Raw genomic sequence first — 17,443 nt, 5'->3', positions numbered from 1 at the left:
CGGCTAAGTCTTGTGGAAGTTCCAGAACGGCTAAAATCACTTACAGCACCTTTAACATATTGGGAATTTTTTTTACTTAATATGTGGTTGAATGTGACTGGGTGGAACATTTCAAACCAAAACTGCTGCTCTTCTCGTTGTTCTAAAGGTTATGGCCTTCTAGCAAAATTGCTTCTATAAATAGTACAAAAGTATTTAAAAATAAATACATTATTTTTTGTGTCTTTACTGCATCAGTTGTTGTGGACATATGGCACTCTTTTCATGAAATGACTCATATGCATATTTACAGTTGGAAAGCTCTAAACTTTATTTCCTAATGCTTTGGAAAGCTGCAAAATTTATTTCTGAATTTTTTAGCTTCTGTTTGCTAAACATCTTGTTAACATTTCCCAAACTTTTTGACTCTCACTGCTTGGTCTGCTCCACTGCCAGTCCCACAATTTCCACAAAAATGTACATTGTTTCTGACAAACTGAATGTGTGAACGCAGTGGTGGGAACTTTTGCTGATGCACTTGAAGACAGCATTATCATTTAATGCAGTTTTTGTAAAAGTTTTTTTAACCTTTTCTTGCTGTTTGTTTTGACCTTCTTTTCTGTCTGTCCTCCACCACACTTATTTTTCTCAGTGTTACATGCAACTGGAAAGTACGGAGGCAGCTGAAAAAATGGTGGAGCAAAGCATTCGCTGGCCCCGCAAATTTTGGGGTTTGGTCCTAAAAGTAGCCAGGTGCAGGAAGGGAGACTCCCTGATTCGTTGGTAGGTGAATGTTGCCGTTTCATTCAGTTCAGTACAATGCTGAAATACAGGTGTCCTCTGAGAGTGATGAGCATATGTGAATGAGACTGAGGCCATGTCCACACCATAATGTTTAAGTTTGAAAACTCTTGTTTTCATTTTCCTAACATCATCGTTTTCCATATTATGTGGTAATGGAGTGCGTTTTCCAGCGTGGATGAGAGACGTATCAGAATGAATGCGTTTTCAAATGAAAATGTATTAGTGTGGACGTGGCCTGAGTATGCGCGTGTGCACATACACATAACACACAAACAACCACTGCACATAGTCTTGTTGCCGGCATAAATATTACACCATGTATGCAGAGATTTTTGTGCATTGTGTTTGTATCATGTGTTTTGTTGTTTACTACATGCTGTTAATTTTCTCATTTTCATTTAATTCATTATTACATTGTTTGAATATTGTTATTTAAGTCTAACTTTATAACGATTCATCAGGATTGCCATAAATCAATTGACATGGTGCAATTTATTCAAGTTTAATGTTATTTATTTCTTATTCAAACGAGCATAACATCTGTAATACAGTCATATTTACTGGTTCAAGTGAGTAGTTTTTAAAGAATGATCTATCAGCTCCATTTTTAAAACTAAAAAAGTAAATAATACTAATAATAATTTAAGGAGCTGTAAGTGATTTAAGCCCTTCTTGAACTTCCCAGATTTAGCCGTTAAATTAGCAATACCCCCTTTTTCCAAAACCCCACAATCGAACAATCCTAAGAATTTCGCAGGGGCAGGACACCGTACCGGCACTTAAATGAGCATAGATGGACTGCCCTGCGAACGCAGACAATGATTTGACAGGCAGAATATTCTGATTGGCAAAAAAAAAAAAAAATAAAAAGGATCTGACTGTGGCCTGTGTACATCTTTTTCCCTGTTGTTTACAGAGCCTAGGCTGTTACAGAGATAGATGTCATGGCACCTATTTCAGTGATATTTGACAGGTTATAAGAAATAAATCTAGATGTCATTTCATAACGAAATCACTTACAGCACCTTTAATCATAATAATTTTTTATATTTATAAAGGGCTTTTTTAGAAAATTAAAGTGCTTTACATAGTGGGGGAATCTTCTCAATCACCATCAGTGTGCAGCATCTACCTGGATGATGTGATGGCAGCCATAGTGCACCACCAGTAGAGTAAAGCCATAGTGATGTCTGGTTTGGGAGTGGATCATTATTTTGAGACAATGAATATGTCAAAGCGATTCTCAAATAAGTCTGAATTAGAGATGGGACGATATATCACAAACTAAAAAAATAAAAATGAGCCATATCAAGGCAAAATTCGATATTTCAAAATTTGTAACATTGTTTTCTGTCCATGTGAGCATAAATGAAAATGACCTGTCAAACATCATAATCTGTCGCTTGATTTGATCCCTGCCATGCTTTATTTTTCAACACTGTTTACAGGGTTCACACAAGGTCCTTAAAGTGCTTGAATTTAACTTTTAGAAATTTAAGTACAGGAATACCTGGAAATCTCCGTTTTGTTAAAGTGCTTGAGAACATTTCTTCCATGTAATGTGTGTCCAACAAAGATGATATCCTCTTGCATACTCCACTTTAATTGAATAATGTATCTTTAATATACTTTTTTCTTTAAAAAGTAAAAATAAATATTAATTTTAATCACAAATAGCACAGATGTGCAAAAAAAAAAAAAGAATTCTGTCGTTAATAACCGAAACATTGTGAGGTGCACGTTGAACTCTTAAAGTGACAGTAACTTTTTAGCGCTTGTAATACAAATGTAAACTCTGTTTTTACTTGTAAATTTTACACATTATTTCAAACATTGATAGCATAGCACATATCATTATTTTATATACAATTTCATTATATAATATTTAATGATAACATGTAGAATTTTTATATAAAAGAATACAATGTGACTAATGATGACAAACAAATTATTAAAAAATAAACACTTTCACATACTTTTTCAGGACAAGTTCTGTTCAGTTCTGTTGCTTGTTCTACACTTGATCAGCCTAATCACTTTTGAAGGCTTATTTGTTTATCTTTTCTTATAGAGAAGGGTACAGTTGAAGTCAGAAGTTTACATACACTTAGGCTGAAGTCATTACAACTAATTTTTTAACAACTTCACAGATTTAATATTAGCAAACTATAGTTTTGGCAAGTCGTTTAGGACATCTACTTTGTGCATTACACAAGTAATTTTTCCAACAATTGTTTACAGAGAGATTGTTTCACTTTTAATTGACTATATCACAATTCCAGTGGGTCAGATGTTTACATACACTAAGTTAACTGTGCCTTTAAGCAGCATGGAAAATTCCAAAAAATGATGTCAAGCCTTTAGACAATTAGCCAATTAGCTTCTGATAGGAGGTTACTGAATCGGAGGTGTACCTGTGGATGTATTTTAAGGCCTACCTTCAAACTCGGTGCCTCTTTGCTGACATAATGGGAAAATCAAAAGAAATCTGCCAAGACCTCAGAAAAAAAATTGTGGACCTCCAAAAGTCTGGTTCATCCTTGGGAGCAATTTCCAAATGCCTGAAGGTACCACGTTCATCTGAACAAACAGTAGTACGCAAGTATAAACACCATGGGACCATGCAGCCATCATACCGCTCAGGAAGGAGACACATTCTGTCTCCTAGAGATTAATGTAGTTTGGTGTAAAAGGTGCAAATCAATCCCAGAACAACAGCAAAGGACCTTGTGAAGATGCTGGAGAAAACAGGTAGACAAATATCTATATCCACAGTAACATGAGTCCTATATCGACATAACCTGAAAGGCTGCTCAGCAAGGAAGAAGCCACTGCTCCAAAACCACCATAAAAAGCCAGACTACAGTTTGCAAGTGCACATGGGGACAAAGATCTTACTTATTGGAGAAATGTCCTCTGGTCTAATGAAACAAAAATTGAACTGTTTGGCCATAATGACCATCATTATGCTTGGAGGAAAAAGGGTGAGGCTTGCAAGCTGAAGAACACCATCCCAACCATGAAGCATGGGGTGGCAGCTTCATGCTGTGGGGATGCTTTGCTGCAGGAGGGACTGGTGCACTTCACAAAATCGATGGCATCATGAGGAAGGAAAATGATGTGGATATATTGAAGCAACATCTCAAGACATCAGCCAGGAATTTAAAGCTCGGTCGCAAATGGGTCTTCCAAATGGACAATGACCCCAAATCATACCTCCAAAGTTGTGGAAAATGGCTTAAGAACAACAAAGTCAAGGTATTGGAGTGGCCATCACAAAGCCCTGACCTCAATCCAATTGAAAATTTGTGGGCAGAACTGAAAAAGCATGTGCGAGCAAGGAGGCCTACAAACCTGACTCGGTTACACAATTTCTGTCTGGAGGAATGGACCAAAATTCCAGCAACTTATTATGAGAAGCTTGTGGAAGGCTCCCTAAAATGTTTGACCTTAGTTAAACAATTGAAAGGCAATGCTACCAAATACTAACAAAGTGTATGTAAACTTCTGTCCCACTGGGAATGTGATGAAAGAAATAAAAGCTGAAATAAATCATTCTCTCTACTATTATTCTGACATTTCACATTCTTAATATAAAGTAGTGATCCTAACTGACCTAAAAGAGGGAATGTTTTCTACAATTAAATGTCAGGAATTGTGAAAAACTGATTTTAAATATATTTGGCTAAGGTGTATGTAAACTTCTGATTTCAACTGTATATGAGCAACTCTTATTATTTAAACTTTGAGCATTTATATTGTGTATAAATTAACTTCAATTTGATGAGAAATTATAATGTGCATTATGCGCAAACATAAAAAAAAAAAAAAATCTATATTTTATGTCATACTTTGTCATTTAAGTGTTATAGCGAATAAAGATTATATCATATTGTGAACCTCATATCATACCGAATCGTGAGAAACATATCGTCCCATCCCTAGTCTGAATGATTAATTAATGATTCAGTCTACATCAAAATGATTTTTAAAATCTGTTTCCAGCAATTGCAAATGACTAAAAATGTCATGGAATTTCCTTGGTCTAAAAGTGTGGGAACCCTGTATATAATCTTCTAAAGCCATACATTAGCTTGTCTGAGTAACAGACTGAAATCAATATTTATTTACTGAAGATATTCACTGAAGACATGCACCCTATCTCTTCATGTTTCCCAACCTTTTTTCTGCCACGGCACCCTTTTTACAATCAAACAAATCCCATGGCACACCTCTATCCCACTGTCCCACATAACCATTGTTGATCCTGGTAAAGCTGTTTCCTTTTGCGTTTAGAACATTTGCCATTTGATATTTCTCATACGGAACAAAAAACGACAGAGCACAATCAGAGAGTCAGTCAAATTTGTAGTCGCACAAATGCGACCTCTTGCAAAGTTTAATCGAACTGTTAGGAAAAATGGTTGAAAAATGAGTTTCAGTCCAGAGCCCTGATGTATTTTGTGGAATCTGATAATTTTCTATGGCACACCTCACAATCTTTCACGGCACACTAATGTGCCACGGCACAGTGGTTGGGAACCACTGCATTTAAGGGATAGTTCACCCAAAAATAAAAATTCTCTCATCATCTACTCACCCTCACGCCTTCTCAAATATGTTTGACTTTCTTCTGCTGAACACAAATTAAGATTTTTAGAACAATATCTCAGCTCTGTACAGTACTGTGAAAAAGTATTTGCCCTTCCTGATTTCTTCTATTTTTGTGTATATCTCATACTAAATTGTTTTTGATCTTCAAGTGAGATATAACATAAAACAAAGGTAGTCTGAGTAAACAAAAAATGCAGTTTTTAAATGATGATAATGTCATTTATTGAAGCAAAAACGTTAACCAATACCAACTGGGCCTTTGTAAAAAAAAGTATTTGCCCCCTTAGTTACTAAATCCCCAAATCTAATGGGGTTCAGCTGGACTAGACACACCCAGGCCTGATTACTGCCAGCACTGTTCAATCAAATCAACACCTACATAGAACTTTTTCAGTAGCATGAAGTTGGCTAAAAGGTCTCACCCAGTAGCACACTATGCCACGGTTGAAAGAAATTCCAGAAATGAGGAGGTAAAAGGTGATTGAAATACATCAGTCTGGGAAGAGTTACAAAGCTATTTCAAAGGCTCTGGGACTCAAAAGAACCACAGTGAGAGCCATTGTCTCCAAATGGAGAAAACTTGGCGCATTAATGAACCTTCCCAGAAGTGGGCGACCTTCCAAAATTCCTCCAAGAGCACAGCGACGACTCATCCAGGAAGTCACAAAAAAGCCGAGGACAACATCCAAGGAACTGCAGGCCTCTCTCGCATCAATAAAGGTCACTGTTCATGACTCCACTATCAGAAAGACACTGGCCAAAAATGCCATCCATGGAAGGGTGATGAGGCAAAAACCACTGCTAACCCAAAAGAACATTTAGGCTCATCTGAATTTTACCAAAACACACCTTGATGATCCTCAAAGCTTTTGGGAGAATGTTCTGTGACTGATTAGTTGAAAGTGGAACTGTTTGGAAGACAGGGGTCCCGTTACATCTGGCGTAAATCAAACACAGAATTCCACAAAAAGAACATTATACCTACAGTCAAGCATGGAGGGGTTAGTGTGATGATGTGGGGATGCTTTACTGCTTCAGGGCTAGGGCGACTTGCAGTAATTTAGGCAAACATGAATTCTGCTCTCTACCAGAAAATCCTAAAGGAGAACGTCTGGTCATCAGTCCGTGCGTTGAAGCTCAAGCGCAACTGTATTATGCAGCAAGACAATGATCCAAAGCAAAGGAGTAAGTCCACCTCTGAATAGTTCAAAAGAAGCAAAATTAAAGTGTTGGAGTTGCCTAGTTAAAGTCCTGACTTGAACCCGATTGAGATGCTGTGGCGGGACCTTAAATGGGCAGTTCGTGCTTGAAAACCCTCCAATGTGGCTGAACTAAAGCAGTTCTGCAAAGAAGAGTGGGCCAAATTTCCACCACAGCGTTGTGAAAAACTGATCTCCAGTTATCGGAAGCATTTGGTTGTAGTTGCTGTTAAAGGTGGCACAACCAGCTATTAAGTTTAATGGGGCAGTTCGTTTTTCACATGGGTGATATAGGTGTTGGATATCTTAAAAAAATAAAAATAAATATATATATATATATATATATATATATATATATATATATATATATATATATATATATATAATGAAAACTGTATTTTGTGTTTACTCAGGTTGCCTTTGTTTTATATTATATCTCGTTTGAAGAAGAAAAACAATTTAGTGTGAAAAATACACAAAAATAGAAGAAATCAGCAAATACTTTTTCACAGCACTGCAGGTCCAGCCAATGCAAGTGAATGGTAACCAGAAATCCAAAAGCTCCAAAAAGGAGATAAAGTCAGCAATGAAGTAATCCATACGACTCCAGTGGTTTAATCAATGTCTTCTAAAGTGATCAAGTTGGTTTTGGGTGAGAACAGAGAAAAAAATATCTCCTTTTTCTATATATTTTTTTAAAATCTTATCCCCTTTTCTCCCCAATTTTGGAATGTCCAATTCCCACTACTTACTAGGTCCTCGTGGTGGCACGGTTACTCACCTCAGTCTGGGTGGCGGAGGACAAGTCTCAGTTGCCTCCGCTTCTGAGACAGTCATTTTATCATGTGGCTCGTTATGCATGACACCGTGGAGACTCCACATGTGAAGGTTCATGCTACTCTCCACAATCCACACACAACTTACCATGTGCCCCATTGAGAGTGAGAACCACTAATCACGACCACGAGGAGGTTACCCCATGTGACTCTACCCTCCCTAGCAACCGGGCCAATTTGGTTGCTTAGGAGACCTGACTGGATTCACTCAGCACACCCTGGATTCAAACTCGCGACTCCAGGGGTGGTAGTCAGTGTCAATACTCTCTCGCTACCCAGGCCCCCTATAACTCCTTTTTCAATGTACATCTTGTCATTGCAGTCTCTAGACACATCATGATTCAAGCTCGATTACACTTCCTAGCACTTACATGTGCAGAGTGCTAAATGGCACTATAGGAAATGTAATCAAGCTTGAAATCATAATAGCCAAGCTGACTGCTGTCAAGATGTACAGTGAAAAAGGAGTTACATTGTGGTCTGTTCTCACCCAAAACTAACTGGATTGCTTCAGAAGACATTGATTAAATCACTGGAGTCTTATGGATTACTTTAGAATCAGAATCAGAATGAGCTTTATTGCCAAGTGTTCTCACGTACACAAGGAATTTTTTTTGGTGATATGAGTAACAAGTGCACACAGAACACTACAATGAGACACAGAATATAAAACGATGTAAGAGTATAAATAGACATACAAATAATAGGACATGTAACAGAATGGCGTATGTGCAAGTGGTAATGTACGTGCAAGGTAGGGGTATGTACAGTTATTGATTTAAATATGTGAATTTACATATGTACATGAGATGTATTTACATTATTGCACTATGGGGGAGTCCTGAGGCAGTTCAATTGTTCATGAGGAAAATGGCCTGTGGGTAAAAACTGTTCTTGTGGCAGGATGTCCTGGCACTCAGTGCTCTGTAGCGCTGGCCAGAGGGCAACAGTTCAAAGAGGGAGTGGGCAGGGTGTGTGGGGTCCAGAGTGATTCAACCTGCACGTTTCATCACTCTGGAGATGTACAGGTCATCTCCACTGCTTTGAGCATGTTCAGCTCAAGGTTGTTGTGACCGCACCAGACAGCCAGCTGATCAACCTCCTGTCTGTATGCAGACTCGTTGCCATCGCGGATGAGGCTGATGCCCGTGGTGTCATCGGCAAACTTCAGGAGCTTGACAGACGGGTCTTTTGCAGTGCAGTCATTCATGTACAGGGAGAAGAGCAGTGGAGAGAACACATCCCTGAGGAGCACCAGTGCTAATAGTGAGGGTCCCAGATGTGAGTTTCCCCAGTCTCACTAGCTGCTGCCTATCAGAAAGCTGGTGATCCATGGACAGATTGGAATGATGGTGGAGCGTTTGAAGCACCAGGGAACTTCACACTGCTCCAGTGATCTATTGAAGATCTGTGTGAAGATGGGGGCCAGTTGGTCAGTGCAGAATTTCAGACAGGCAGGTGAAACACCATCTGGGCCTGAAGCTTTCCTAGTCTTTTGTTTCTGAAAGACCCGGCACACATCCTCCTCACAGATCATAAGTGCAGATTGAGTCGCAGGAGGGAGGAGGAGGGGGGTTCCAGGAGGTGTTGGTGTGTGTGTGAAGTGAAGGTCAGAGCGATGGAGGGGTGTGAGACTGGGTTTTTCAAACCTGCAGTAAAATGTATTCAGTTCATTAGCCATTAGTTGACTCTCTACAGTGTGAGGGGGAGGTATCTTGTACTTGGTGATGCTTTTTAGGCCTTTCCACACAGATGCAGGATTGTTGGCTGAAAACTGTTTCTTCAGCTTTTCAGTGTAGCTTCTTTTTGCCACTCTGATTTCCTTAAGTGTTTTCCTGGCCTGGTTGTACAATGTTTTATGCCCACTTCATCCTTTTTCGGCATAACGAAGCTGTCTGAGTTTTCCTGTAAACCATGGTTTATCATTATTGAATGATAAAAATTACCAAGTAGCGATGCTAATATCCTCACAGAAACTGATATATGATGTCACAGTATTTGTGAGCTCGTCCAGGTCTGTGGCTGCAGCCTCAAAAACACTCCAATCAATACAGTCAAAGCAGGCTTGTAGTTCCAGCTCTGCTTCATTGGTCCATCTCTTTACCGTCCTTACTACAGGTTTAGCTGATTTTAGTTTCTGCTTGTAGGTCGGGACAGAGTGATATGCATTCTTTACAGTGGTGTAGCAGTGGTCCAATATATTTCTTTCTGTGGTGGGGCATGTGATGTGGTGTTTGTATTTTGGCAGTTCACAGGTGAGGTTAGCTTTTATTAAAATCTTCCAGAATAATTATAAGAGACTCCGGGTGTTGTTGCTCTGTGTCTGCGATGTGATCAGCCAGCTGTTACAACACTGCGTTCATGCATGCTTGTGGCGGGATATAAACACTCAACAGAATAAACGAGGAAAACTCCTGCGGCGAGTAGAAAGGCTTAAAGTTGATGAAGAGCGCCTATAAATTAGGGCAGCACATCTTCAACGCTGTTACATCCGTACACCATTCGTTGATGTAAAACATGTTCCACCACCTCTCCTTTTCCCCGATAACTCCATGATGCGATCTGCTCTGAACAGCTGAAAGTCCGGCAGATGTAACACCCTGACCAGAATGGCTTCACTCAGCCAGGTTTCCGTGAAACACAGAGCAGCGGCATTAGAAAAGTCCTTATTTGTTTGAGTGAGCAGAAGCAGTTCATCCATTTTGTTGTCGAGGGAGCGGACATTCGCCAGATGAATACTCGGCAGTGGAGTCTTAAAGCTGCGTTGACAAAGCTTCACAAGCACACTGGCTTGCTTCCCTTGCGTGCGTCTTTTGGATTGCTTGTAGAGCACCGCTGCACCTCCAACTAAGATATCAAATAAAACATCTGAATAATCAAACACCGGCAAAAAATTATCAAGTATGCTCTGCTGAATATTAAGCAGTTAAGCTCTGGTGAAACTGATTGGGAAAGAGTGACAAAAAACATGACAAACAAACAAAAGTAACAAAAATGCTAGCTTTAAGCTGACTTTATCTAATTTTTGAAGCTTTTGGAGATCTGGTCACCATTAACTTGCATTGTATGGATGTCCACAGCTGAGATATTCTTCTAAAAATTTTCATTGTGTTCAACAGAAGAAAGTCATGCACATCTGAGATGGCATGAGGGTGAATAAATGATGAGAGAATTTTCATTTTTGGGTGAACTAACCCTATAAGTTAAATAAAAGAAGTAACGATGTCAGATCATAAACAACTTGAACAAATCATTCTTTTGAGTCTGATCTTTTCAATTAGTTGGTCAGGTTACAAAAAATGTAATAAACTCCTCTCACTTTCAACTGCTTTTATTTTCATCAAACTTAACGTGTAAATATTTGTATGAACATAAAAAGATTCAACAACTAAAACATAAACTGAACAAGTTTCACAGACATGTGACTAACAGAAATGGAATAATGTGTCCCCAAAATCAAAAGTAACAGTCAATATCTGGTGTGGCCACCAACTGCATTAATTACTGCAGTGCATCTCCTCCTCATGGACTGCATCAGATTTGCCAGTTCTTGCTTCGAGATGTTACCCCACTCTTCCACCAAGGCACTTGCAAGTTCCTGGACATTTCTGGGGGGGATGGCCCTAGCCCTCACCCTCCGATCCAACAGGTCCCAGATGTGCTCAATGGGATTGAGATCTGGGCTCTTCGCTGGCCATGGCAGAACACTGACATACCTGTCTTGCAGGAAATCATGCACAGAACGAGCAGTATGGCTGGTGGCATTGTCATGCTGGAGGGTCATATCAGGATGAGCCTGCAGGTAGGGTACCACATGAGGGAGGAGGATGTCTTCTCTTTAACGCACAGTGTTGAGATTGCCTGCAATGACAACAAGCTCAGTCTGATGATGCTGTGACACACCGCCCCAGACCATGACGGACCCTTCACCTCCAAATCGATCCTGCTCCAGAGTACAGGCCTCGGTGTAACGCTAATTCCTTCGACGATAAACACGAGTCCGACCATCACCCCTGGTGAGACAAAACCGCCAGTGTTGAGCACTTTTTGCCAGTCCTGTCTGGTCCAGTGAAGGTGGGTTTGTGCCCATAGGCGACGTTGTTGCCGGTGATGTCTGGTAAGGACCTGCCTTACAACAGGCCTACAAGCCCTCAGTCCAGCCTCTCTCAGCCTATTGCGGACAGTCTGAGCACTGATGGAGGGATTGTGCGTTCCAGGTGTAACTCGGGCAGTTGTTGTTGCCATCCTGTACCTGTCCCGCAGGTGTGATATTCGGATGTACCGATCCTGTGCAGGTGTTGTTACACGTGGTCTGCCACTGCGAGGACGATCAGCTGTCCTTCCTGTCTCCCTGTAGCGCTGTCTTAGGCGTCTCACAGTACGGACATTGCAATTTATTGCCCTGGCCACATCTGCAGTTCTTATGCCTCCATGCAGCATGCCTAAGGCACGTTCACGCAGATCAGCAGGGACCCTGGGCATCTTTCTTTTGGTGTTTTTCAGAGTGAGTAGAAAGGTCTCTTTAGTGTCCTAAGTTTTTATAATTGTGACCTTAATTGACTACCATCTGTAAGCTGTTAGTGTCTTAATGACCGTTCCACAGGTGCATGTTCATTAATTGTTTATGGTTCATTGAACAAGCATGGAAAACATTGTTTAAATGCTTTACAATAAAGATCTGTAAAGTTATTTGGATTTTTACAAAATTATCTTTAAAATACAGTGTCCTGAAAAAGGGACATTTCTTTTTTTTGCTGAGTTTATAAATAATAAGTTCATGAATCTAATGACTGACTAGGTTCTACAGTTTAACTTCTGAATGAAATCTCATGATGCCTTTGTTAGGTCAGACCTGGGCATCTTACGGCCCATGTGCCGGATCCAGCGCTCCACATGGTTTAATGTGGCCCACGGCTCATTTATCCTAAAAGCATTTTTTTTTTTTTTTAATTGGATATTTCAGTTATCTTGCATTGGGACCTAACGCGCCTCCACAATCCTTTAACATGCTTAGGGTTGCCAGATAAGAGACGCAACACCCCCAATTTGTGATTTATACTTGCGTAAATTGGAAATATTCCACCTAATGTTATACTTATTTTGTGCAGTCTGGCAACCATGCACACGAGTGCACTCTTTCTAGCTTTCGCTTTCCCCATTGAAAAAATTTAGCGATCTCTTGTGCAATATTCTGCTCAAGGAAAAGTGTTATACGTATATATGTATATATGAAGTATATATGATGTTTGGTGCTACTGAGTTTGCAAGTAAACCTTCTCAGTGATGAAATCAAATATAAAAGTAGATCTCGGCATCATTGACACATGAGCAAAAGCAAGCGGGAGACGAATATGTACACTACCGGTCAAAAGTTTTGAAACACTTATTCTTTATTATAATATTTTTTCACATTTTAGAATAATAGTAATGTCATCAAAATATGGAATAACATAAATGGAACTATGGGAATTATGTTGTGACTAAACAAAATCCCAAATAAATCAAAACTGTGTTATATTTTAGCATCTTCAAAGTAGTCACCCTTTGCCTAGAATTTGCAGACATGTACTCTTGACATTTTCTCAACCAACTTCTTGAGGTATCAACCTGGGATGCTTTTTAAACAGTATTGAAGGAGTTCCCATCTATGTTGGGCACTTATTGGCTGCTTTTCTGTATTATTTGGTCCAAGTCATCAATTTCAAAAACTTTTTTTTTTTTATTATTAAATTTTAGTATTGTAATGAAATAAATTAATATGGTGGCACAATTATATTTTTGTCTACAAAACTAATTTCAAACATTTAAGCATCAAAAGATTTTTAAGATCATGAGAAACATTTCAGTCAAATGTTTCAAAACTTTTGACCAGTATTTGTGCAATTTAGGAATGTTGAAGTCCCCTCGCACCTGTATGTTAATCTAACTCTTGCAGTAATAATTTATCATAGTCATTCAGCCTGTTTTATTCAGTTGTGTGGTGAATGGAAAGTCAAAACATTGACGAGACCCACATCATGACCCTTTTAGCATGTAAACGAGTAATGTTTTGAGAATAAAATAAGTAAACTTGCCAGCTTCGCGACAAACATTAAAAGTTCTATCTTTTTTTTTTTTTTTTTTTTTCATTAAAACAGACCCCTGATGTAGAGAGTGTTAAATTGAATAATAAATTAACAGGGAAGTAGAGATGGTAAAATAAATAATTTATAATAAGCTCAGCCTTTATTCGGTTTTTTAATGCCTGATAGAAAAGTATCTACCTTTGTAGAGCAATACAGTACTTTAGGCAATTGCAGAATAGTCCCATCAGTCACATATACACTTAAGATTGAGTACACAACTATTTCTGGGCTTAAAAGGTACAAAAACCAAATCAATGCAGAACATTGTATCTCAAAAGGAATACAATGTGGCCCCCTATGCACTAAAAGCCCGATGTGGCCCCTTTACCAAAATAGTTGACCAACCTTGTGTTAGGTGAATGCACTTGTGACTTGTGGTAGCCATTTTAACAATAAAGATGTAACAAAAAATTGGTGTTATTCTCAATTTGTAGTAAACTCTTGAGACTTTGCTCTGTTACTGTAGGAAACGCCCTAAGCACAGCACTGAGGAGAGAGAATTCAGAAAGGAGGCAAAAAAACCTAAAAGCACCAAAAGGACAGAAAAGGACCAGATGACCAAGAGTGGCACAAAGGAGGTGAATGTTAGTGATTTGACCTCGGCTTTGCATCTTGCCTAAGAAAAATCTCTTAACTATTGTAAAATGACTGTAACGCAAAGCCTAAAATAGCTTATTGATTTAATGGGTAATGAATTTAAATTTTTACATTGTGGTTTCCAGGTCTGGAAAAGACATGAACATTTCTGTAGTGAACATCATTTTTGTTAGTAATGCTCATGCTCATCAGCTAGAAATTTTCTAAAATCATATTTAAAATCCTTATCTAGTAATCACAAAACACTGTAAAAATCATGGACAGGAAGTGGAAATTGATTTGTCAAAATAAGTGATTCAATACTTGCAATATTTTTGTGTTTGTAGAACCACCACAGCTCTTTTCCAGATTGTGAAGGGGTGTGTGTGGATCCAGTTTGTGAAACACCAGGTTCAGAAGATACTGACCATCAAGAAAAAACCCTTCTGGGCCCTTACCTACCTGACCACAGTGTGGGTAAGACTTTCACACACTCTGAAAATAGAATCATTGCCAAAATATATATTTCCATTACATTTCCTTTTATGCATTTGATAGATGCTTATATCCAAAGTGACTAGTGCATTCAAGCTTTAAATGTATCAGTATGTGTGTTCAGTGGTAATCAAACACTTGACCATGGCATTGCTAACGTCATGCTCTACCAATTGAGCTACAGGAACTATGTCCACTACAGCCTCATTTAATAAATCACATGCTCTGCTGCTACTGAACCTCAAAGGCCACAGCAAAAGAAATTATGCTTCACCCCAGTGGTGAGCTTGCACTCTGAATTAAATGCATTGAGATAAAAAATAATCACAAAAATGTCTTTCTGCTGCATTGTTTTCCGACGCACGTAGAAACAACAGGCATACAGCATGACAAGTGTAGTTCAATTCATGAACAAATGGCCTTTATGAGCCAGTTCTTTTAATGAATCTCTACAAATGGCTTGCCGACTCACAATTTATCGGTATGAATCAGTTGACGAATCCTTCCCTGAATGAACTCACTGAGTCAATCAGAGCAGTTACTGAATAAACAACTGAAACTGATGAACAAATGAGGTTATTCATTCATTCCTGACACAAAAAAAAGCAAGAACTGTTTTGTTTACTTAAAGTTTCATAAAAATTAAGTCAGTCATTACACTTGTCTTACATTATATGTATTATATATAATACGAGGTATTTTAATTGCAATAAAAAAATATGAAAACATTAAAATGCTATGAAAATAGTACAATATTACACAGCTCTCTTTAATACTTAATTCTGATTAGTCAGTCGCGCCATCTCAGGTCAGATATTTCTCAATAACAACTAGAGGTGTGAGTGTGAATCTTCACTGGCCTCATGATTCTATTACGATCCAAAGGGTAACAATTCGATTACAAAACAATTCTCTATGCATCACGATGCATCTTTTGCATCTATTTTTTTATCAATAGGTGATGCAAGTTTATGTATAAAGCAGATTTCAATGGCAATTCAAAGTGCTTTACATACAAAAAAAAATTAAGAAAATAAGTACAAGATCCAAAAAAATACATTTTAAAACCAATTAAGAAGTCAAGAAATAAAATAAATCAAGAAATAAAATAAATATTTTTTAATTAAGAAAATAAATAAGAAAAGTAAAAGAAAGCTGTTAAATTATATACACTCACTCAGATAGATCTGAACTCTCTTTTTTCCCCTTTTAGCTTAACAGCTATTTTCAAAAATTAGAATGAGTCACATTCACTATTAAATACTTGTTTTGTTTAAAGCACTGTTTTTAATTTTTATACCCTTTTCTCCCAGATTTGGAATGCCCAATTCCCACTACTTAGTAGGTCCTCGTGGTGGCGCAGTTACTCACCTCAATCTGGGTGGCGGAGGACAAGTCTCAGTTGCCTCCGCTTCTAAGACAGTCAATCCACGCACCTTATCACGTGGCTCGTTGTGCATACTCTCCGCGATCCACGCACAACTTACCACGTGCCCCATTGAGAGCGAGAACACTAATCGTGACCACGAGGAGGTTACCCCATGTGACTCTACCCTCCCTAGCAACCAGGCCAATTTGTTTGCTTAGGAGACCTGGCTGGAGTCACTCAGCACACCCTGGATTCGACTCCAGGGGTGGTAGTCGGCGTCTTTACTCACTGAGCTACCCAGGCCCCCTCCCTCAAGAGTTTCTTGCTGTAAGCTCACGAACGTCTGGCAGCTCTTGAGAGTGAGAGTTAAACAGCATTTGTTGTTGTTTTTGGGCATAATTTTAATATCGTAAAAAAACACATGGAGGAATTGAGTGTTAAAAACTTTATTCTTTTAACGTGTTACTATCCTGCTACACCTCACTGGTGTAATAATAATTATGTCACTGGTATGTGATAATGCCAGTAGTTCTCTCACTGGCTTCAAATGTGCTGTGATGGTTAATTATGCAACAGGAAGATCGCAGCACATCTCAAAACTCGCAAAAGATGCATTCTAAGTCTTCCTGTCCTTCCGAGTTCATTCTTCCAAGGTAGCTTGGCAAGACTGGTCTTCATAAGAAATCAAGTCCGTTCTCTGCGTTCTTTGCATTAAGAAACAGCCAATGTAACTTTAGAGTATTTTTGAAATAAGCTCAAATCTTACTAAATATTAATTTGCCCCATTTCAGGTGTGAACTACGTCATCCCAGTAACTGGCTTCTTTTGCAAGCTGTGTAACATGTTCTACAGCAATGAGAAGAGAGCAAAATCAGAGCACTGCCGCAGCCTTGACCACTACAACAACCTGAAGGTACTGGGGTTAGAACAGAAATTAGAGTAAATATTTTTGCAGTAGTTACTGTAATATGGCAGCAAAACCTTTTTTTGTAGAGAAGAAATATAGTCCATTCAATTTGTCTGCTATTTTCCAAGTCTTCTGCAGCCATACAATATCTTTATTATGAATATATTATTATCTGAAAATCTAAATGGTAGAAGAATAATTGATTTTGGCTTGAATATTTTTGAGTAACTTGATATATTCCTCTTGGTCAGTGTATTATTGTGTTGCAGCAAATGTATTTTAAGGGGGAATAACTGTCAACATCTACTTGTTATCCAAGTATCTTTTCAGTACTAGTTTATATTTAAAGTGTCTATTGTTTACAGTCTATTGTTAACACTTTCTGCAAAGTGTATTGTTTACAGGGGAGCAATTTAAATGCTCTCAGTGACTACGTTTACATGGACACCAGAAAGCATTGCACTGCAAGAAAGTAGCTTTCCCATTTACATGCACTGTTTAAGTGCGGTGTACTCTTTACTCCCGTATACATGTGGCTC

General features: G+C 38.6%; 1 protein-coding gene across 1 annotated transcript in view; it reads left to right on the top strand.

Moving 5' to 3' along the window:
- Positions 1 to 17,443, top strand: part of LOC127426011 (matrin-3-like) — a 55,699-nt gene that overhangs the window by 36,356 nt on the left and 1,900 nt on the right. Inside the window, exons 15-18 of the mRNA XM_051672432.1 lie at positions 632 to 762; positions 14,024 to 14,135; positions 14,481 to 14,610; positions 16,789 to 16,910. Coding sequence (XP_051528392.1) covers positions 632 to 762; positions 14,024 to 14,135; positions 14,481 to 14,610; positions 16,789 to 16,910 — 495 coding nt within the window. The remainder of the gene's footprint in view (positions 1 to 631; positions 763 to 14,023; positions 14,136 to 14,480; positions 14,611 to 16,788; positions 16,911 to 17,443) is intronic.

Source organism: Myxocyprinus asiaticus, chromosome 3, assembly GCF_019703515.2.
Source record: "Myxocyprinus asiaticus isolate MX2 ecotype Aquarium Trade chromosome 3, UBuf_Myxa_2, whole genome shotgun sequence".
Classification (NCBI taxonomy): Eukaryota; Metazoa; Chordata; class Actinopteri; order Cypriniformes; family Catostomidae; genus Myxocyprinus; species Myxocyprinus asiaticus.
Note: the sequence above shows the minus strand (reverse complement) of the source record. Positions and strands in the feature narration are given on the sequence as shown.